The following is a 23,222-nucleotide window of genomic DNA, read 5'->3' on the forward strand; positions in this document are numbered from 1 at the left end:
GTGATTGACTGAGGTGTGTTGAACCAGGGGCACAGCGAAAAGCTGCAGGGCACCAGCCCTCAAGGCCTGGATTTGAGATGTCTGATTTACATAATCATGAGTCCTGTAAAGTCAGAGACTGGCCACCATGCAGAAGACATTTACTGGAACTACAAAAGGTTATCAAATCCCCAGATGATGATGTCTGTATTTCAGCTGAGTACAAACATCTTTAACAGAAAGTGGTGATGAGGCGCGTCAGCTCTGCTGCAGGGAGAATGGTGGCGACGTCAGAAGTCTGCATAACAACTGGCAGAAGGTTTAGCTGAAGTGACTCATGTGTGCTCATAAAATATAAAACTGAATAGTCCAAATGAATCCAGATACAGGCTTTATTAACATGGTTCCATCATATGAAAATGCCACCCATCAAGAAAAGAATAAAACATTTTAATAAGGCTTAAGAGTAGACAGTCATGCTTACAGCCGATATCTGACTGTACTTACACTAGGCAACAACCCTGAGTCATGATTTCCTCATTAGATTTCTCACTGGTTTTTTGCTGCCTCTGAATCACAGGAGTCAAAACACCAGCCCAAACTGGAAATACTACCAGTTGGGTCTTGGGTTTCTGTGGCCTGAATGTTCCTGGGAAGCCGACTGGAAAGGGATGCAGCTGCTCTCTGTTTCACCCACTCAGTATCTGCTGCCTGCCTGAAACAATGGGAGGCTGGAAAACTCTGCGTGGTTGTTGAGGTTATTCAGGTTATGCAGGTCTGGTCTCTCGACTGCTGGGACATCAATGAACTCCTTTCATAGAATACTTTTCAAGTACTGTTGCTCTCGCAGAGGAGTTTGAGTGACATTTTATGAATGCAACAGGAAAGATCTGAGCACTGTGAGTATCTGCAGGATTCCTGGACGACTGGATAACCACTCTGACAGCCAGTCACTGATGATATCTTTCTTAAAATCTTTGGAGATATTTTATACAATTATGATTGTCAAAAGAAGTAATTTGAGGTAAGTTTTAGTAGGTTAGGCTTTGACTAGGCCTCTCAGATTTACTGCTATGTTTTGGGTCACAGTCATGTTGCAGGGTTCAGTTCTGTCAAGTACCCCCAGATGCACAATAAACAACCAGGTGGATGCTATATTATAATTCATAGTAATTATCATTTGTACAATCAGTTATAATCCTATTGGACCTGAACACTTTCTGTGTCTCCAATATGACTCGTCTTATGTCCCATTTTCCAGTGATTTTCTATGGGACCTGTCAGCTGTTCCTGGGTCTTCATGACGTTCTGCAGCCTTCAGGCAGCAGCTGGACTCAAAGTGTGATTTAGTTGCATGCAGTTATCAAAATAATACTGCAGCTGGACTGACATATTATTGGGTGACGTCTGAGAATATCTGTTTTTTTATTTTGGAGTTTCAGAGATGATCCGGCAGAAATGGACTCGGTGAATTTGGAATGTTGTTGCTCGGTAAATACTGATGACACTGATAATCAGCTACATACAATCCCAATGAAGTTCAATCAAGGCTGCGGTTGTAACATGGCAAATTGACAGGTTCAAGCAGCACTGATGTTTTTACAAACCACTGCACACGACTCATGACTGCTGTCAGCAATACCAGCAGAGACAATACACAGACATTCCAGAGTTCTTCAAATCAAAAGAAAGAAAATATTCAAAATACTTTGAGTGAGGCATTTTTTTTCCCCTTTATGTTTCTTAACTGCGGGTTTGGGTGCTGAATCATGCTGCATAAAAATATTTACCGTTTACAGGAAAAGCCTGAATACCTCTCACACCAGCCTGCATAAACTATAGATATTTTAGCCATCAGAACTGACATCTGGAAGTAGGTAATCAACTCAGACAAGATCTCCCATCTAAACACGTAACACTATTATTACCTCACCACCAAAACACACAGCATGAGCCACAGGGAAAAGGGAAACGAAACTCGTGTGGCATTATGAGGTTAACCTGTAGGCCCTTCTGTCATCAAAGCTCTTCTAGCAGAAGTCATTACTGCCAGAAAGTATGTTCCAGCCAGCAATAGCGCTTCATCTGTAAAGTTAAGATGTCTGTAGTTTGAACTTGGGCTGCAGCAGAAAACCCAGAACCTGACAGCGACTTCTATGGAAGCTGTTGCAAGCATCCTACAAATCTGATTTTGTGGCCTCTTTGCTAAGGTCCTTCAGTGTGTCTGGCTGCTTTAGAAAAAAAAAAAAAAAGGTTGAGTCACAAGGTCACTCACATTAACTTGTAATTGTAACAATCATCATTCCAAGAAAAGCTCAAACCATGAGTTCACACATGTTGCATTAGGTTTCAAACACTGACACATATACATGTGTCCTCTGTGGCCTGGTTAGTGTGAGGAAGCTGAGACACTTCAGACCAGGAGAAGAGTCAAAATATCAGGAGAGGAACATATTCTTCTTTATGTCAATGCATCAGAGGCTGCACATGAAGCCTGCTATAAATCACACAGGCCAGCTCATGGCTGAGGATTTGTTCTAACATGTATTTATAGTGGAACTTTACCACTGTGGTAAGCATGTGGTGTCGAAGAGTGTTTTCTTTCAATGTGTGTGACCACGTCCTACGATGGTCACACACATTGAATGTTTTTCAATGTGTGTTTGTGCTGCATGTGCTGCAAACTGCAGAAAGACCAGAATACACACTCACACACACATGTGTCTGTGGAGTTAACTAATTTCTCTTCCTTCTGTTACTACAGAATATTGTTTTTTATTATTATTATTATTAATAAATAATAAGGCTGTCCAGGGTGGAGATAGGCACCAGCACTTCTCTTGACCCCACAAGGGACAAGGATGTAAGGAAGTGAATGAATGAATGAACGAACAAACGAACGAACGAATGAACAGCCGTGTGACCATGACTTAATTTCATTTCCATTAGTTCAACACCATGAGTTCTGAGTCACACTGCTCTTCCTTTTTCTTACGAACTTTTACAATTTTCTTCTTGTCTCAGTTCTTTGGCATCATTACAAAGCATTTTACTCTGACTGTGCTGCACAGATGTTTCACTTTGACTCGTGAACAGAACACAGAGAAAAGCATTCAGTTTTCAAACGTGTTCATGGGAGAGTTGAGTCCAAACACTGATCATCACTGTTGAAGCACAACAGAGCCACAAGCCACAGCAAGAGAACTGAAACTGGAGTAAAACAGGAGCTCATCTGGTTGACCTTAGGCCTTGATCTAATAACTTTAGGAGAAGTGCAAGTCAAGTAGAGGTAATAAATTGCAACAACAAACTAATCTAATGTCAGGTTCTGCACTTGAGAGCTGATCTCAGACAAGCAGAAAGCAAAGATTGGGAGGGACTTTGAGGCCATGAAACAATATTTTCTCAGTCATTAACTTTAAAGGCCACATTAATGTTCAACTAAGGTCTCCACTATGTAATCTATGAATAATCTAAGAATACCACTGTATATAAGCAGTCAAGTAAGGCCCGTAAGTCTGGAATTCCAACAGGCCAACAGAATCATTAAGCTCATCTGATCCCGGTGCCAAAGTGCTACGGACTGTTAAGTCAGAACATTATGAACGTCTGTTTGGATTTAACAACAGAAACACTTTCAGCTCAATTCAAAGTTCACTTAGAAAGTACTTCACCAGTCTTTTCTGGCATAAAGTAACAACAACAATAACAGTTAAATAGCAACCAAGGTACACTCCATTTTACAGCAAGTTTTCATTACTCAGCTGGGAGTTTGAGCATCTGAGTCATTGTTCTGGAAAGAAACCAGCAACAGAGGTTGTGAAGCGGACTTGTCTAAAAATGTCTGAATAACCATGGCTTTAGAGTTGTTTTTATTAACAGCCAGATATTGGATGTGCAGCCTGTCAGCACATGGCAACACGGCAGCCATTGAAGGGTAAAAACATTTGGTAGAAAGGTCAAACTGGAATAAAGCTCACAGAATCATTAAACAGCATCAGCAGTACAGATAAATATTTAGAGGAGTTGCACTGTTTTTACATGACTGAATTATGCAACGGGAATTATGGGAATCTTGTGCTGTAGAGGGGAACATAATGGTTCTGATGCTACACCAGACATGACCTGTTGGCATCACAGAAACCCACAATGCAACCCATTCAATCCCCATCAGCATCTGCTAGTACTGCCTAATGCAAGTGTGTCAAACTCATTTTCGTTTTGGGCCAAATCAAGATCAAGAAGGCTCTTAAAGGGCCGGTTGTGCCAGAATGTGTTGATAAAACCTGTTCACATAATGTTAATCTGTCAATGAATTCTTAAAATTACATAATGTTATTGAAGATCTCTTCAGTCCCTTCAGGGACTAATAATAAATGAGACTGTTTATTTACTCGCTGTATAAATCATGGACTATAATCATACATCAACTAAATTCTCAAGAAACTGGAAAGATTGATTGATATAAATTGGCAGTAAACAGATAAAAACTGCACTGATATGATTCATTATATAATATTTAATCACACTTAGTGTTTAGTATGTGGAGGGCCACATAAAAAGCTACGACGGGCCGAATTTGGCCCCCGGGCCTTGAGTTTGACACATGTGACCTAATGCGTCCACAGGGCATGAAGCAGTATTAGCAACTCTTGGATAAAACCTTTGAATGTCAAACATGAATTCAGGAAGTTTAGGTTTACATCTTTGTTTCCTGCATAAAGTCACTCCAACGGTAATTTTGAGCACAATTATGACTCCAAGCGACTTATAACTCACACCACTATGAATAAGACCACTTTTTAATGGTTCCTTGAATTAGTCATACTTGACAGCACTAACATTCTGTTGATAAAACAGCTGTTCCCAAGTTGACCTCTTTTCTGGGAGTCCACTTGCCACTCCTTAGTAACTTTCTGTATGTTTTGGATATGTCCCGCAAAAAATATTCATTAACTTTGAGAAGGACTCCAGACATGTGATTCATCACAAGTTTAATTTCAATCATTTTTACTGAACTGTCTGACCTCATTAAACTGGATGTGTGTCCCTACTATCCAGCGGTCCTTGAATCTCTGACTTTCTGGGCCTCAGATATTTCCTGGGTTGTTTAGTTTGGGTCAGTTGGATGAGACTCGGCAGTCTGAGCAGCACAATTAAAACCCAAAAACACATCTGAATTGGGACTGGAATGTTGTGGACTATAATTTGAAGAGGCCACACATCAAGGAAACCACCCAATATGAATTTACCACCATTTCTCATCAGAAGATTGGTCAATTATCCAGACAGAATCAAGCCAGAAGTTTGTTGATGGCTACAAGAAGAGCAGAGACAGATTTAGTGAATATATTTCACTGATGGTGTAAATGCAAATGACAAAAAAGGAACCAATTTCAAATAAATTATGTATTTTATTAAATTATTTTTGCTCATTCAGATAGTAAGAGGCAAATCAACTCAAACAAAAATAAAGGTACATCAGTAGCACATTTATTAAAAGCAAAAACAAGTGAGGCTCGAAGGACAAGGTGGTTACAGTCCCCTGTCTCAACGTCTGGAGCGAAGACAGCCTTCCGCTTGTTTCACTAAAATTCATAACACCGGTGATTAGGAGGTCAGAAAGGTTCATGCATACACAGACTGGATGTGAGGTTTGGTGCAAAGAAGTTTAAATCTCACATTGTTTGTTCACTCACGCACACTTCCAGCAGGACAGGCGACTACAGCAGTTTGCAGCACATGCAGCACGAAGACTGAGGACACTTTAAGGTTTGAGTCAGACAGGCCTGAAGGTGTTCAAAGAAAACACTAAGAGGACAAACCGCCTGGAGAAGCACTGGCATGATGAAGGGAAAGGGCACTTGCATGCTGGCTGTGGCTTGAATGTGACAAACTTGCACAAGAAACATTCTGTGAGCAGCTGCCCTGTCACTGTAAGGCAGTTTGTCATTTGCTGAACAGGAGTGCAGACTGTTCCGCAGGCGGAAATCTGTAGTTTGGTGGAACGGTCTGAAGCAAGCGGTATTGCTAAGACTTAAGGCAAATCTTCCTCTCAACAGTCAGGAGTGGAAAAGAACCCATTAGGACCATTATCTGCCCTTTTCCACTGCACATTAATGCTTCAGTGGAAGGTTTGAGTTTGTTATGGATGAAAAGAAAAAGTTAAAAAGTAAATGCTGTTCTCGTTTTAGTGTTTCTCCTGTAAAGCAATCTATGGTAGTTTAGGACATCTAGACTTCAACCAGGTGATTTAATTACAGCCAGGATTCACTGCGTTTATTGTTAACCCGAATGGACCGACATGAAACTGCATGCCTGATGTCCAAGACTGTTTCATGGAAAGATGAAGGGTTTTAGATGAAACCTACTAAAGCAGAACAAACATATTAGAAAAAGCAGAAATATGCAGTGTGGTGAACGAGCGTTTGCCCCTCCATGACTTCCAAGTCTTTTGTTTCTCACACTTCAGTGTTTCAGAACATCAAACCAATTTAAATATCCAAAACAACACAAGTAAACACAAAATGCAGTTTTTAAACCAAAGTGTTAATTATATTGTGAATAATAAAGTAGATCTAAAAAAGTGATTACCTCATAAACCTAATAACTTGGTCAGTTTATTTTTCTACTGACATCCAGAGGTGAACTTGCAAGGAAACCTGGATCGGTGCATTTTAGGTGCACTTATATTGGTTCTATTGTTTTAATTGCTACTGTTTTACAAAGCAGTGGCTCCACGGGTTCAGTAGTTCACTGCAGTCATTCAGCTTGAATCTAAAGCTGAATGACTTTAGATTCAGCTTTATATTCTGTAGCCTGTAACGTTAGAGCTGCAGTCAACCTTTCAGACTGCAGCTGTCGCTTGCCTTCATCCAGCCGAGTGAACGGCGTAATTCGTTCATGTCAAATTTCTAGCTCATGCACACAGACATGCACACACAGCCGAGAAAGACCACAAAGTTGAAAATTGATCAACTTTTTTAGCTGTTTTCGCTATTGTGTCCCATGTATTGGGTTCAGCCCAAGAGGACGAAAACAGACGCTTTTACCTCCCTCTAAGCTGCTACCAAGGGAACGAGAGGAGAAGAGTAACAAAGCACCGGAGTGAAGACTCAAGTCATCTAGTCTCTTTGGTAGAGAGACAGAGACAGGACGAAAACAAACAAGAGATCATTATAGTATGGAGCTCATTTTAATTTATCGTGCAATTAATTGATTTGTTCATCACCACGGGCCTACCTGTAACAATAAACATCCTCATTTAAAATGAGCATTTTGTGTTTACATATGTTACCCGACTAATATTTCAAAAGGTTTGATGCTCTGAATGGGACAAGCTTGCAAAAGAAAAACAAAAAGGAAATCATCAAGAGGGGAAACACTTTTCACATCACTATATTTGTTGGGAGGTTTTTCCCAGATCATAGGAACGTTTGTAGAAACATGAAGAAACACTCGGGGAAAAACAAATCAGTCAGCATCAGAAATCCTCTGATTAAACATCTGACATGCACTTCAATAAATAGAATATCAATGACAACATTGTTATGACATCACCAAAACTGGTCTAGAAGGAATGTGACTGATCCCAGCCAGGGAGTTTCCTGCTCTCGCTGTAACAGTGTCTCTATGTTCAGACCTTTTCTGATTGTTCTGAGGAGTGTGTGCAGCGGATTGCAGTGGAGTGTTTACTGAAGGTCACTCGCTAGTGCAAGTGTGACTTTCTTTGAAGTGAAAGCTTCAGTTGTGCCCGTTCACACACGTTTACACATGCATGCACTCTAACTCAGAAGCTCCAGGTATGTGACAGGCACTTTTCCTTTCTGATTTCCTTTCTCTCCAATCAGCCAGTCAGAGTCCATTCCTGGCACTGTGTAAACTGTAATCAGCTGAAACACAGAACACAAGGAGCATTTTAGGACAGGCATACAGAGCAGGCAGCTAAGAGCCCAGATGGCTCCAGGCCTCAGCTGACAATCAACCAAAGGTAGAACAGATGAGAAGCAGCATAAGTTTCACAGTTGGGTGATGAAACAAATTCTTATCTCTGATGAAATAAAAAGGATGCACATGTTCACACTTTGTTTTCATTCCATTCATTGTCCCTGATGGCTCATGCTGATCTTGGTGATTATATACTCACTGTTCACTCTCTCTAAGCTCTCTAAGCTGTGCAGGAGTATGACAACAATGAACTCTTTCCAATTAAGTTCCTCAGCAATGTGTTCACAGGATATGCTGCGGCACATTCTGTATCGGTCACTGATGGTGAACCAAGCATTGAGGAATGCACCACAATACATTAAAGATCTGCTGTTGTTGTATCAACCTTCCAGACCTCTCAGGTCTTCTGGTTCTGGACTGCTTTGCATCCCCAGAACCAGAACCAAGAGAGGAGAAGCAGCTTTCAGCATCTATGCACCAAAAATTTGGAACAAACTTCCAGAAAACTGTAAAACAACGGAAACCCTGACTTCCTTTAAATCGCAATTAAAAACACACCTGTTTAGAATTGTTTTTGAAATGTAATATATAACAATGTATTGTCTATTATATGTTGCATGACTTTGTGTTCTTGTGTTTATGATGTAAAGAACTTTGAAATGCCTTGCTGCCGAAATGTGCTATACAAATAACATTTGATTGATTGATTGATTGATTGAATGCAGGATTGGTGGCTTAGTTCACATTAAACGACAGTATTACCAACTGTGGACCACAGAATTCTACTGGACAGGCGTCAACATTTTATTGAAGTTACTGGAAACATATTCTCACTGCTGAGATCTTATCTGTCCATGATATCTCAGAATGTCGGCTTCAAAAATGAGCTCTGTGTGAGCTGTGCTGTGAGGCTCGGGATCCCTCAGGGTTTGTAATTGGCTTTCTGCTATTTTCTTTCCATCTTCTTCCTCTCAGTCTTCTTTTGTGTTCCTTTTGTCTAATCTTTCACTGCTGTGCTGATGATCTGTAGCTACATCTGCCTTTCACTACTGATAACTGTGCTAACTTGTTGAAATTAGAGATCTGCCTAATAGCAATTAGGGGCTGGTCATCAAATCATTTCCTGCTTCTTAACACTGACAAGAGAGACTTCATGATAATTGGACCTGAGAAGCAGCGACACTCTTCTCTAAATCTTACCTTAAATATTGACCACAACATTATCGAATGCAGCGACACAATAAAGTGTCGGCACAGTGGTTTGGCAAGATGTGGCTATGGTGTGTGAAAATGGCGTTCCACACACCATAATGATGAGTCCCAACACAACTGCTCAACATTTTCAAGTTTTAATTTCACTGAACTAATCAACAAACCAAAGGAAAATGCTCTGGTTTGAGTCTGCATATCTCTTGATCTGAAGCTGTATTAAAATGCTATACATTTCAAAGAAATGCAGAAATCTTGCAGTAATTTCACTCCATGGTTCTATTTTTTTTTTCATACTGAGCTGCTTTGAAAATTACAGTTCTAACTATAATATACTTTTCCATCAAAAGTTAGTAATCTTTGACCTTTGAGAGCTCAAGGGCATTATAAATCAAATCTATTTATCCATCCATTATCAAAGATCATTTGCAGCAGGTTGATGAGAAATCCTCACCTCATCAGCCAGAAGGGAGAGCTCACTCGAATCAGCAGCATCATAGTCATACAGAACTTTGGCCTTGCGGGTTCCGGTAGCTGGTGCCTGGACTTCTTCAATCTTCAGCGTCTCCGTCTCCACTGGGCTCTCTGCGCCTTCTGATGCACCTGCTGCAGCAGCCACGGAGTGAGTGGAGTTCAGTGCGAAAGCATTGGGAAGCCTGAAGAACAGGAGGCACACACCATGGTCAAATATGAGGTCCGGTATGCATGTACCTCAAACATGAAAAACCAAACCAATCACAGAGAGCTCAACACACCCAGCTGTGAAAGTATGCATCATAGAAACATGAGGAAATCATGTACTGCTGAGAGCAATACTTACATACTTTACTGATAGCACAACAAACACACATCTCTGATCAATACACTGGAATTAATCAAAAGTACCTTTTGAAAATAACTTTTAAGAATGTATTAAACATAATTTTCACTAAGCTCATATTTCTATTTCAATTTTTTTTTTTTATAATCTGGTGTGATATTCTAACCCTGAATGTCATATGTTCGTCAGAAAAGCTATTCTAATAGTTAAATTGATCATCAATAATATTTTAATTTATTGACTGTCTGTCCTGCTGGTGTTTGGGTGCAGCATTACACCGTGTCCCAAATTATTACGCAAATGATATTTTCTCAGATTTTCTTAGATGGTCAATGCAAATGATGGTGAGTTTCATTTTCAAGTCGTGAACTATTACAATATAAATCAAATTTTACTGAACAAAGCTCCCCATGAGAAAAGTATTTGTTTCAAAAATAAAAAAACTCAACATGCACTGCTCCACATTATTATGCACAGCAGATTTTCTAAACATTTTACGGATTATAAACAACTGCAAACGGTCATTCTTTGAATGAGCAGCATTAAGTAGTCACATGTACTAAAATCAAAAGCTATTTCAATCAGAAACATCTCAACAGACCCAGTTACATATTAACATTGGACCTCTTCTTTGATATCACCTGCACAATTCTCGCATCCATTGAACTTGTGAGTTTGTGAAAAGTTTCTGCTTGAATTTCTTTGCAGGATGTCAGAAAACCTTCCCAGAGCTGCTGTTTGATATGAACTGCATCCCACCCTCAGATCTTCTGCTTGAGGGAACTCCAAAGGTTCTCAATAGGGTCAGAGGTCAAAGGAAGATGGTGACACACCATGAGTTTCTCCCCTTTTATGCCTATAGCAGCCAATGACACAGTGGTATTCCTTGCAGCATCAGATGGTGATGCATGAAGATGACTTTGCTACTGAAGGTCCGGTTCTTCTTTTTGAACCATGAAAGAAAGTGATCAGTCAGAAAGTCCATACACTTTGCTGAGGTCATTTTCACACATTCAGGGTCTCTGAAGGGGTTTAGCAATGATTCTCTCCCCATGATTTCACGTCACAGCCGTGTTGGGACATGCTGGCCATCCACCACCAATCCAATACTGAGTCCATCTGGACCATCCAGGATTGCATTGCAGTCCTCAGTGAACAAGTATGTTTGAAAGTTAATCTTCATGTACGGCTGGGCCCACTGTGACCGTTTCTGCTTGTGAACTCTGGTTAGGGGCCCAATAATAAATTCATGCACTGCAAGCCTCTGGAGGATCCTCCACCTTGAGGTTCCAGAGGCATCAGCAGCTTCAAATCACTGTTTACTGCTTTGTAAGGGCATTTTAACAGCTGCTCTCTTAATCTGATAAATTTGTCTAACAGAAACCTTCCTCATTATGCCTTTATCTGTAGAAACCCATCTTTGTTTTGAATAAGTACAATAATGCTTCAGTTTCCATTAAATATCTAATGTTTTCATACCTTGTCATACGGCACTACACTATCTGATGATTTTCATCAGCAGAGATCCTAACCCTTTCCCATATTGCTTGAAACTTGTGGCCTACTTAATAATATAGAACATCCTTCTTCAATAGATTTTCTTAGATTGAGCTCATCAGATAAATGAATCAACCAGCTCTCTGAAATGAATTACAGTGATTCATAGAGCCCTCACACACAATACCATCTACAAATTTAATAGCACAACAAAAAATTTTATCTTTGCGATGCTTAAATCCAATTTGCAAAATAATTTGGACCACGGTGGAGAGATTACATTTACATTTATGGTGTTCCACAGGGAGCACTGCTGGGATTAGGATGCTTCACATAATGTAGGTATGAATAGAGTTGCCATGTTGATACTGATGGTGCTCAGCTACATTTATTGTTGAAGACTGCTACGTCCAATGAGTTAATTAGACCACTAGCAGGAATTAAAGATGTTACTGCCAGGATGACTGATATTTTGCTTTTAAACTCAAACAACAGAGATTTTTGGTCCAGAGTCTTTCCTTAGGACCCTTAAAGAATACAATTATGTCTGCTATTTACTCTTAATTCCATCAATCTGACCTCCAGTACTAATGTGACTATTTTAACCCATTAAATACAGTCCACATTTGGTGATAACAATGACACTGAAAATCATGTTAAATTATTGTAAATGATCAATTCAACAACTTTAAAAACAAACATTTTGACGTGAGCGGACTTCTTCAAAAGATGTGACCCTGATGTAAATCAGTTAGATGAGCCGAGAAAAAAAAAATACTGGCTGCAGTGGATGCAGGAGACAGCAAAACAAACAAGGATTTCCAAAGGCACTAACTCAAGGCAACAACTGATCCAATATTTCTTGGGAGCAAATACATTGCGGTAAAAATGTTAAAAAAAGAAAAAAAGAAAAATAAAAGAGTGATACTCACACATCCTCATCAGAACTGAAAGCACAAAACAGTAGAAATTATTTGTCATGATTTGGTAAAGAAAAAGGAACTAAAGCTCATCAGCAGACTCAGCAGACAGAGGATGTATCCAAGAATATTTTTATGCTGATACAGATGGAAAAGAAATGGATCACAAACTAAATTAAACTACTTTCAAGAATATAAAACAAAGAATTAGATGCTGCAAAATCAAACTAAGGTAGATAAAGAGATGAACAATATATCAGACAACCACAACTGATGTAGTTGCAAATGACTGCTGTGATGTAATATTAAGGAGGCTTCTGTTTTTAAAGTGTGAGGAATTCATCCTGTTGTTCATGCCAGTAATACTTCTATGGCCCCGGATGAACACTTAAAGGGCCAAAACGTTAAAGAGGTTTTGTAGAGGAGTTTTGAAAGAATCTCAACTTAAAAATGACGGTTTTCAAATCTGCAGTTATTCTGCACAACACTGAAATTAGTAGTACAGAATAACTTGATCCATAGCTTTAGAACTGACTAGAATGTTCAGTAAACCAGAATTACAATCATTCTAATTTTATTACAACAGTCACTACTGAACCAAAGAGCTTTCCATTAGAGCATAAAATAAAAACAATCCAAATCTGTAAAAATAATAGAAGCAATTTTAGCTTAGCTTTTACATAAAAAAAATAGCTCACTGATGGTCTGCAAATCAAAAGGTAATGAATTCCTAAGCTTTGGACCAGCTGGAGCAAACTAATGATCACCATGCTGTTTGAACTTTGACCCAGGGACTTTCAGAAGACGTTGATCAGCAGACCGAAGAGACACAACTAGGTAATGTGCTTGTTGAAGTCACTTACATAAGAAGGTGCAATGCCACAAACAGCTTGAAAAACAAAAATTAAAAGTTTAAAGCAAACTCCAAAAACGCACTGGGATTCAGTGAAGAGAGTAAAGGACAGGAATGATGTGACTGGGTTTCCAAGTGTTGGTCGACAGGAGAGGAGCAGCACTCTGGACCAATTGGAGCCAATTGAGGGAACCCTTGTTTATAAAATGCATTATAATAAATGATACAAGAGCTAATGAAGGCATGCTTTGCAGAAAAAATTCAAAATGCTCAGAAACAGCAGGAGGTGCAGAGACAGTTGCATTGCTGCTATTGTTTCTCCTGTTTGAGTCAGTGCTGTCTTTTGACCTTTGAAGGATTGTAGTTCCTTGTTGCAATAATAATGTGGTTTATTAAGCACAATAACACATATTTCATTTGTTGGTCTTAGTGTTGCAGGGAGAAACGATAAACCTGCAACACCAGAGGATGAACTGAAACAAGCAGGATGCTAACATTGTGAGCAGTACAATTAAAACCAATGAGTCCATTTCTGTACAGCTGAGCAGCACCGAGCTCCCGCAGTATGATGGAGCTGCTGCACAGGACGCCGTGTTAAATTATCCCAGTCATGAAATTCATGACCAAAATGTCCGCAAATACACAATCAGACACACCCTCTTCCACCGCCTTATAATATAACCAGGAGTCATAAAACATATTGAAGCTGATTAAGCTAGCATTCAATCTTTAACATTCTGAACTATGTGCCTTTTAGCTTGTGTACAAAGTTCACAAGCTGATTGCAGTTAAAGTCTTTGGTCACATGACGGGGAACAGCTGTGCTTTGGGATCAGCTCTTCTATTGTCTCTCACCTTCCCAGCTCTTTCTGCAGCTCCAGCATATGAAGATGACCCTGCTTATAGTAAGCGGCCTGGGCCTCCACAAACTCATGCAGACAGCGCAGGTGGTTCACCTGTGAAGACAACAGTGAAACAGTTACTTCCTATCCAAGAAAGAGCTGGATTAAATTAATCACATAGACACCAGCCTGCTATTCAGCTCCAGCTCCAGAGGAGTTTAGCCAGGGAGGGTATTATTTTGTGGGGGCAGAGTAAACAAGCTTATACTCTAATATAAATACATAAACCTTTATGTAACCTTTCAATGAAATCACCATGTTCATTAATACATCCTGAGATCTTGTTCAGCCTGAATAATTTATTTTGTATTTTTTATTTCTATGTGACATGCATAAAATGTTGACATGTATAAAATATTGCTCATATATTGTATATACATTAACTCGTATGTTGCAGAAGTTTCATTTTTCCAATCTCTGAAGTCTATTTCATTAAATGCAAATTCAATCTACTCAAGGAAGAGTAGAAATAATATAACTCAAATAAAAGAAAAAAGTAAAGTGCAAAAAAACTACTCTTACAAGTACTTTTTCTCCCAAAAGGTTAATCAAGTGAATGTAATCAGTACTATCCACTTTTGAACATGGATAACAACAATATTAGTGTTGCCATTAGCCAGTCATCATTCAGTTAACATGATCTGCAACAAACAGCATTGCTCAACTAATTCTGTTAGTTTGGGACAAAAACTGTGCAAAGCCTTTTGCCTTTTGCTGGTTTGCTGCAATGTTTCTAACACACATGTGTGTGTCTGCACAGCAGCAGCAGGTCTCTGGTGTTAAAACCACCGCAAACATTTTAGTGCTTATGTTTCGTTCAAAGGAGGCTCGGAAAAATACATGTAAAAAATGGATTAAACAGTTGTAATGGCTGAAAACTGTGCAAGAGACAGAGGGCACAAATACAAGAATTGCAGGAGTCCATACTGTTTCAAATCAAAATAAGAATAATAGAAAGGTGGCAATTCTGAGGTAAAAATACAAAAGATAGCTTCCAGTCTAGGGAGACAGGGGGCACGGCTAACTGTTGGCAGGAAATGCCCCCCAAAATGCTCCTATTACATACTTAGTGCAAGAGTGATGATTATTTTTAACTATTAGGCCACAAATTATTAGAGAGTTAGGTTTTTAAGTTATTTAACCCCAGCTGATGCAATGAGGAGCTTCTCATTTCTTAAACCACCATGTGGAAAGAGGCAACCTGTGGTTGGTAAGATGTTGGTCTGTTTGAGAAGGGTTACATCATTGGCATCAAGCAGAGCAAACATCTAAGGAGATGCAGAAACTTCCAAAATTGGACTAAAAACTGCCCAACGCATTATTAGAAACTGGAAGAAAAAGAAGAAGGGCACCATCAACTTCGAGCTCAAAGTCTGGTCAGAAAAGTACTCCAGAAAAAGTTTGATCAGTGAGAAAACAGCAGTAGAACTCAGGGCTGTGTTAAGAGCATTTAGACATACAAAATGGAAAATGCAAAATAAATTAGGAAAGCCACAGTGGAAACCTCTTCAACCTAAATGTTTTTCTATAATGAATGAAATAGGAATCAGTAGAGTGTGTGTGTGGGACCAGAAATCTGGTGGCTGACCTACATGTGTACTACTGATGCCTTCCAAAAGCAGCCGTGTAACTTCTGCCTGCCGATCGAATTCCGTCTGAGCCAGCCTGAGATCTTGTTCAGCCTGAAACATCAGACCAGATCAGCTCATTTGTTAGACAAATCTAATATGTCGAAACCAAGTCGAAACTCTCGTGCTCCATATTCACACCTGTTGGAACTGCTCTAAAGACACAAAGCTTGTTCAGCCTGAAATGTTTTTAAAAAAGGGGAACGAAACTGTATATAATGACCAATCAGATGTACTTACTTTTTCCACTTCCTCAGTCCAGAGCTGATTGACCGATACGCCGAGTCAAAAAAGAAAAAAAGAAAAGAGAAACAAGTTTCAGCAAGACAATCCAGCTTCTAACTCATTCCCATGACTTATTTTCCCTTTGGGATCAATAAAGTTTTTTGAATTCAGGTAGAAAGGATGTTTCAAAAGCAACAAAATGATGTTTCTTTCTGATTTTCTTTCTCTCCAAATGAGGGCAGTTGTAGCTTCAGAGCATCTTCCAGTCTGCTAAAGTTTTAGGCAACAAGGAAAATGAAAAAAAGAGCACTGGAAAGTTTGTTACACAGACAGGTCGATACTGGTGAGGATTAAGGATTTGTTTCCCATCCAGTTTCTCACAAACTGAACCCATCTGTCATCTTCATTACAAACTGGTGACTATCAAGACAAGTCAAAGCAGTCTGGCTACACAATCACAAGCTTTAAGCCTGAGTTTGACCACAAGCCAGAAGGAAATAACTGATGTACTTGTTGAAATAACAAATCTGATACAATGCTCTCTAAAACCTTCTGAGGACAGTTTTCTTCCACTTTCAGGGCGCAATCCGTCCGCTAAAGGACAACTCACTGACCTGTTGTGACTCCTCTCAGATTAAAGAGATATTAGCTGGAGGTCTAGCAGTTCAAAAGAGAGAAAAAAAATAGCCCTACAAACAGTCATTTACTGCTGTTAGCTGATTTAGGAACTGCCAGTATTTTCAGATGTCAATTGGGAAAAAGTTTCATGTTTAGATGGTAGCTTAAGTCAGTCGTACTTGACATGCGAAACCACTGGACGGCGCTGTGATTTTCGGAGGTCATTGAGAACACACTTTTCCCCCTTAGAATCCATAAATAAATAATATAATATCCATAAATAGTAACGTGTCTCCCATCAACGAAGTACTCATGTATTCCTCATCAAACGTTGTGTCAAATGGAGCAGGTGAAGTTTATTGTACACATGCACAAGAACAGGGCACAAGAACAATCCACCACTGTTTTTGTTGTTAGCTGCCCGTGCATGTGTACAACAAACCCTACAGCCAGGCGCTTTGTGCATGTGGAGAACTTCACAAAAAAAGTTTCACTCAGAGTCCTGGTTTGAAAAAGTGCTCAGGAGAAGTTGTCAACAAACTGAATTTAAATGTGTAAAAGACAAATATATGAAAATCAGAGCATTTTCAACACTTAAATCAAACATCAAATAGGCTTTTGAAGACCGACTCATAAAGGCCAGAAGGAAGGCACTGAGTGATTCAAAATATTTCTTTGAAATCACAATATCATCATGGATGGTGTTGCACCATCTGTGACAATGACAACCTCTCTTATTGTTTAACACCAGGACTGTGATGTGAGCTATGCTGCTGTAAATTAGAGGGTGATAAAAACGTTTCCCAGCACTGTACTTCCAGTGAACATAAACATAAGTATCAACTTAGTTTATGCTGACAGGATTACTGTGGAATGACTTCTTACTATGTAAAAGTACAACATTAACTGGGCTGCTGCATATTTTCTCTTAACGTTTTGACAACTTTCTAAATGTCAGCATGCTTGAGAGAATGTTACACACAAGTCTGGCATGCAAACTGAAGTAATCTCTGTTTATGGACACGCCCCCTTCTCAATGCTCAAGTCATGCTTCACATCCCATTTACAACAGACATAATGTAATACAAAGAGAAGGAACAGTAAGAAAATATTAGATGTTTTCAGCAATCTGAGAGACGTAAACAGATGCTTCTCCTATATCCAGCATAGATTTGTCATTGTAGTATGTGGCATCTAAACTTTATAGAATTGGTGGGAAGTGTCTTCTTACCGCAGAGGCACTGGCAGAAAGCACATAGTTGCGAGGTCTGGTCTCCTGAAAATCTGGGGCCACCTACACAAATCAGAATTATTATTTCATCATTTGTACTGCTGTATATTCAAACTGCACACTGCCTTGCAAAGGTATTGACGTTACAACAACAAACTATGCTATAGTGTATTGCTGTTTTATGTGAGAAACACAAAGCAATCTGATCTGATGGTGAAACAGAAGGAAATCTTCTGTTTCATCTAAAAATCTGCCAAGACCAGAAATGGAACAGCTGCATTCATACTACGATTAGGGGTGTTTTCACACATAAAAACACAGGTGGACTCTGTTTGAATGGGGACCAAAATTGCAACAAGTGCTACAGTTTCAGATGTTCAGTTTGCTTTCACACTGCACTATGTCAAACCAACCAAACCCTTTGAGAAACCTCTTCACCCCCTCACCAACAACCACTGAACGAAGCAACATGAAAACTTCCTTCTTCACAAAATGCAAATAAAAATTGAGTGGCATCAGATATCAACCGTTGGATAATTTCTCTTTGGAGAAAGACTACAAACCATTTCTCCAGTAGACTCATCCATTTGTTTTGGTTGCATTTACCCACAATGCCCCATGATATGATCTGCTTTGTGCTTCTGGATCGTTCTCCAGTCCAACTGGTGTTCACATATGCATTTTTGGTCTGCATCAGAGTTCAACTACACATTCAAAATAGAAAACCAAGTATAATTTTTAATCCACCTTACAATTCAGCCCCGACAGTGTGTTGTTCACTCACATAAAAACCTTACAAGAGCCATTGGAGTTTGTAGTTGTTGCATGACAGACTGTGAAAAAGTTCAATGTAAAGACTTTTGCAAGATAATGCATATAGAAACCATCTTCAAATACAAGATTTATGTTTACATTTCTTCTGAAGGTGTAATAAAAGGTCCTGGAATCCAGGCCTAATTTAAAGTGACATGAGCTTACAGGAATTACACAGATTAACTGTGAGGGAGAAAAAAAAGGAGGGGAATTTACAACAGCCAGCATACTTTCATATTAGGTGTGTCTGAAGTTATAAAAGAAAGGTGCAGAGAGGTGATGCAATCACTGTATACAAACAACAGCTGAAACCAGTGAGTCAGTCTCTCACTGACCTTACTACTCCAGTCGGAAGCTGCAGGCTGTGCTTTTATCATGCACATGCAAGCGTGCCAGCCAAGTAATGGTTTCATCATCACATAAAAGAAAATATTTCTTCAAATAAAGAAACTAAAAATATAACAATTATGAATCACAAAAATAAATTAATTCAAAACAAAGAAAAAAAAAAGGGGAAACTGGCTGTAATTCTGGCCAAAACACACAATAAGTGAATGGCTGGTTATCTGATTTATTTTGTACAAGTACAGGACAAGGATTGAATTATAAATAACTCCCTGACACATAAAGAAGCATGGTTGCAGAGGAAGTGATGGTGCAGGAACAAAGTCATCATTTCCTATTTTAAGCTCACTTTCCAGAAAAGTGCAGTGATTGTCACACTCTGCATCTGTTTTATGCTATCCTTATAATCCTTCACTTGATCTTTTGCCAGCATTGATTGTTCTTCCACTCAATTAAGAACATGGAGAATGTGCAGCTGCTTCATTCAGATTGCCAGGCATTTTGTTAGAGCCAAGAAAAACATGACTGACACTTTTGTTCGCCCTGCTCAGACTTTGTTGTAGGCATTTTAGATGTGCTTTTTAAAAAGGGGAAGTTATTTGATCATCTAACTCCTGTGGTCAATCTGTAAAACATCAACACAAAAGGCTTTTAAAATAAGTGTGTTTATGTGCTTTGATATTATATCTGTAATATTTTCACATCAAATAAAAACAGCAGAAGGAAAACAAAGAGCAATGATTCTTTATTTTCTACAAGACTTGTCTTGCATTTCTAATTTGTGATCTAGTTAGACTTCAGGCATCTGCTCTGGTGAAAGCTCCTCTGTTGACAAGTCCAATAAATTATTGTACGAAAAGTCTGGTAACATAAAAAATGTTTGTATGGCTCTATTGCCATCTAGTGACAGAACCATTTTTTACAATGAATAAGAATTTTCACAGTGAGAACGTTTTTTTTTAAGAAATTTGCAAAAAAAATAAATAAATAAATTAAGTCAAATGCATTTGAACAGAATCTAAAGTACGGCTTTTTGATTACTGATAAAAAATTATAATCAAGATAATGTGTGTAAATACTGAAGTTTTTTTGCATTTTCTATGCAGGTGTGCAGTTCATTAATTTGAAGATTTAATTTGAAATCTCCACGCTCCTGCCATTTTGCTACCAATTTACCTCGATAACTTGCATCATCAGAACAGTTTCATGCAGAAGGGCACCAAAGCAATGCCTTAGATGTCACTAAATCCTAATCTAAAAAGGAATTAAAAGAAACAAAGATAACAGCAAACAAAAAAAGGCACACAAATGAAAGCAAATAAAGAATAAGCATGATTCATCCATACATAGTAAGTCATTGAGACGCTAATGATGCAGAGTCCATAGAGACAAAAAAAGAGTCAGCTTGAGGTTGTGGATATTTTTTCAGTCTAGTTTTTAAATCATTTTTTTGTCTTTTCGCCAATAGAAGTGGCACTGCACTCTGAAGCAAGTAAGACTGAGAAAATAACTCAAGGTGTACACCATATAAAGCAGTTTTTAATACTTACAGCACCCTCGCACTGCAAAGATGGCCAATATGAAGACAGTTAGTAATAGTCGAGTGCAACAAACACCAAAGCTTTTATTAGAATGATTAAAGGGAAAGCTGAGGGGTCGTGGGAGTGAGTCGGGGCTCACCGCTGCCTTGGCCTCGGCCGCCTTGGCCTTCTTTACACGTGCTTTACAGGCGTCCAGGTCCAGGCGGAGGTTCTCCAGCAGACGGCGCTCTCTCTGTATAAAAACATCAGAGAGGGTCTAAGCTCCCAGCTACTGCAGCAAGACAACACCCATTCAATTTTCTTTCGTTTTTGCTTTTTTATTGGCCACACTTTAATATTTCAAAACATTAAAGAAATATAAAATGTGTTTTTTAAAATGACGATATCCTTCCTCAAGGGAAAGTTACAGAACTGTTTCAATTATGTCACCTGGAAGGTTTTCAAGAATAAACAACCTGTTTGAAGTAATTTCACAGCAATTTATTGAATTTCAGCCGAGACTTTGACTAGGCAAATCTAGATTGTTGCTTCATTCATAACCCAGGAGTGCTTGAGCTTCAAATTCTGAACTGATGTCCAGATGTACATGTTTTTTTATATAACTAAAAAACGAAAATTTATCTATTCATTAATTCCATTAATAAAAATAATTTAAAAAAAGATTAAGTAGATTAATTGACCAACCTAAAAAGCAATCAGTTATAATTGCAGTTTACTAATTTGTATTTGAGAACAAACAGAGCTCAATGTCAAAGATTAAATTCATACCATCAAATTGTTGCTGTGATAACAAACTATCTAACTATGAATATTGTTCCTTGAACATTTACAAAGTAAACTTTCCAGCTCCTTAAAATCTTACATTTAAATGTTAAAATATTTAAAATATTTTAATTTATGTATGAAAAAAAAACATTAAATCAAATTTAGCAACATTGATGTGCTCAATAAATAAATGCTACATTTATGTAGATGTGATCTCTGTTAACATATGAGCATTTATGGCCCCTGAATCCCTGGGGGGCCTTCTGGAGCTGCTGACTTAATTTGGATTAAGCAAAAGTCCAATTGATTTGTTGTTTTAAAGACTAATTGTAGATTTAAATAGCGTTTCAATGACGACATTCTCCCTTAACAGTAATATTTTTTCATTTCTTGTCTACTTAACATTTTTTAATACAAAAGCCGGCTGTACCGCCGGTGGACCACCTCGGCGCCCTGACCACTGGGGTTGGCAAGTTTTCTGGGGGAAACCCAGCAATTGCATGAGGGAGTAATAACTCTGTCCTCCTCTAAAGTGCTTAGTTTTACATCAGAGATAATGGGACACACACTTCCTAAAGTCCTATACGAGTTGACTTTTTTCTCATGGTAAATCCATCGTTTACTTTCCCTCTAATGAACGTGTTATCAAAGTGGGTATCGAAATGTGAAATTTAGACATCATTCTAACACTTAAGCGAGGTGCTAAACCTCAGTGACCGTCATGATGTTAAAAACTCACTGAGATGGTTCGCCAGTCTCCTTCCAGGAAGTTCCTGAGTGGGTTGAGAAAGCTGATGGCTGAGGTCTGAATGAACTCTCTCTCTGCTGCTCCCAGTCTCCTCTCACAGTCCCCAACTTTCAGCAAAGTGCTCCCTGCAACAAGATCAAAGAAATGTCACAAATCAGTTGATTCAGTGCTACTGCAGTTGCTATTGACCAACTCCTCATGTATTGCTTTGTATTTTGTTCAGGTTTACGCTGCATCACTAGAGCAGTGTAAAATGCACAATGCGCAGATGGTGAACGTCTGGTGAGTTGTCTATCTAGGAGAAGAAAATGTAGGTGACAGATATGAGCTGAATCACTTAGGAATGAAATCTGTTTCTATGGTCCAGCTTTTCCCAACAAGTATCTGTATTTCTATTGGCTGCATCATTTGATGTCAATGTACTTCGTGGTTCCTAGATTGGAGATATGGAGCAATTTTTCAACTGCAGAAAAAATTGAACAAAATCAGAGATTCCTCTGAAAGTTTAAATTGTTAATATGTATTACTGTTACTGAGTTCTCATGATGTTTTTCTCACATAATATTTATGTTAAACTTTGCGTTACGCTAAATTCAACCTGAGCATGGGCGAATCCAGAAAGTTTTTAAAGAAGCCAGTGATGATCTTGGGGTGTTCCACCAAAATAATGTTTAAAATATCTGAATGATCAACACAATGCCCTCAAATAGATACAAATCTAAGTAAATTGTCCAACAAGTTTCAAAAATGTCCTGCATGAGACACTTCCACATCTGGCAGTTTGTCAGACAAAGCTCAAAAGTTTTTTTTGAAAATGCCTATGAATGAGTTTTTACAACATTTTAACAAGCTAAGTCTAAACATTGTGCTGTTCTTACTGACACACGTGAAAGAGTTAAACAGGGTACAAACCAAACCCAAAGATAATTGCAAAAACTAAACACCTTTAGGAGTCCCACGAAACAAAAACATTTCAGAAATGTGGTACAAAGCTCATCTTGAAATTGCTGCGTACCTCTTTTTGTCGATTAATTAATTTGGCTCTTAATGATGAACTGGTTCACCACTCCTGGACTTGTGAATTCCTATGAAGATGGTAAATGTAGGAATGTTGCTCCAGTAGGTGTCACCATTGTGCAAAAGATTCTTTATTTAAAACAACAATGGCAGCACAACTTGAC

The 23,222-nt window shown here is 38.7% G+C and overlaps 1 protein-coding gene across 8 annotated transcripts in view; it reads right to left on the bottom strand.

Moving 5' to 3' along the window:
* Nucleotides 1-23,222, bottom strand: part of sh3glb2a (SH3-domain GRB2-like endophilin B2a) — a 31,936-nt gene that overhangs the window by 2,118 nt on the left and 6,596 nt on the right. For 3 of the 8 annotated variants that reach the window (XM_055020540.1, XM_055020533.1, XM_055020532.1), the window contains 10 exons: nucleotides 22,033-22,166; nucleotides 20,668-20,760; nucleotides 20,538-20,549; nucleotides 17,830-17,892; nucleotides 15,996-16,019; nucleotides 15,720-15,809; nucleotides 14,081-14,181; nucleotides 12,385-12,399; nucleotides 9,590-9,791; nucleotides 5,374-7,871 (listed from right to left, as the gene is read on the bottom strand). In XM_055020540.1, the coding sequence (XP_054876515.1) occupies nucleotides 7,764-7,871; nucleotides 9,590-9,791; nucleotides 12,385-12,399; nucleotides 14,081-14,181; nucleotides 15,720-15,809; nucleotides 15,996-16,019; nucleotides 17,830-17,892; nucleotides 20,538-20,549; nucleotides 20,668-20,760; nucleotides 22,033-22,166 (842 nt within the window). In that variant the 3' untranslated portion in view covers nucleotides 5,374-7,763. Of the gene's footprint in view, nucleotides 1-5,373; nucleotides 7,872-9,589; nucleotides 9,792-12,384; nucleotides 12,400-14,080; nucleotides 14,182-15,719; nucleotides 15,810-15,995; nucleotides 16,020-17,829; nucleotides 17,893-20,537; nucleotides 20,550-20,667; nucleotides 20,761-22,032; nucleotides 22,167-23,222 lie in introns of those variants that run through there. The other 5 variants (XM_055020537.1, XM_055020535.1, XM_055020539.1 and 2 more) reach the window with 4 other exon arrangements.

The sequence above is a fragment of the Poeciliopsis prolifica genome, unplaced genomic scaffold (assembly GCF_027474105.1).
Source record: "Poeciliopsis prolifica strain line A6 unplaced genomic scaffold, Auburn_PproV2 SCAFFOLD068, whole genome shotgun sequence".
Lineage (NCBI taxonomy): Eukaryota > Metazoa > Chordata > Actinopteri > Cyprinodontiformes > Poeciliidae > Poeciliopsis > Poeciliopsis prolifica.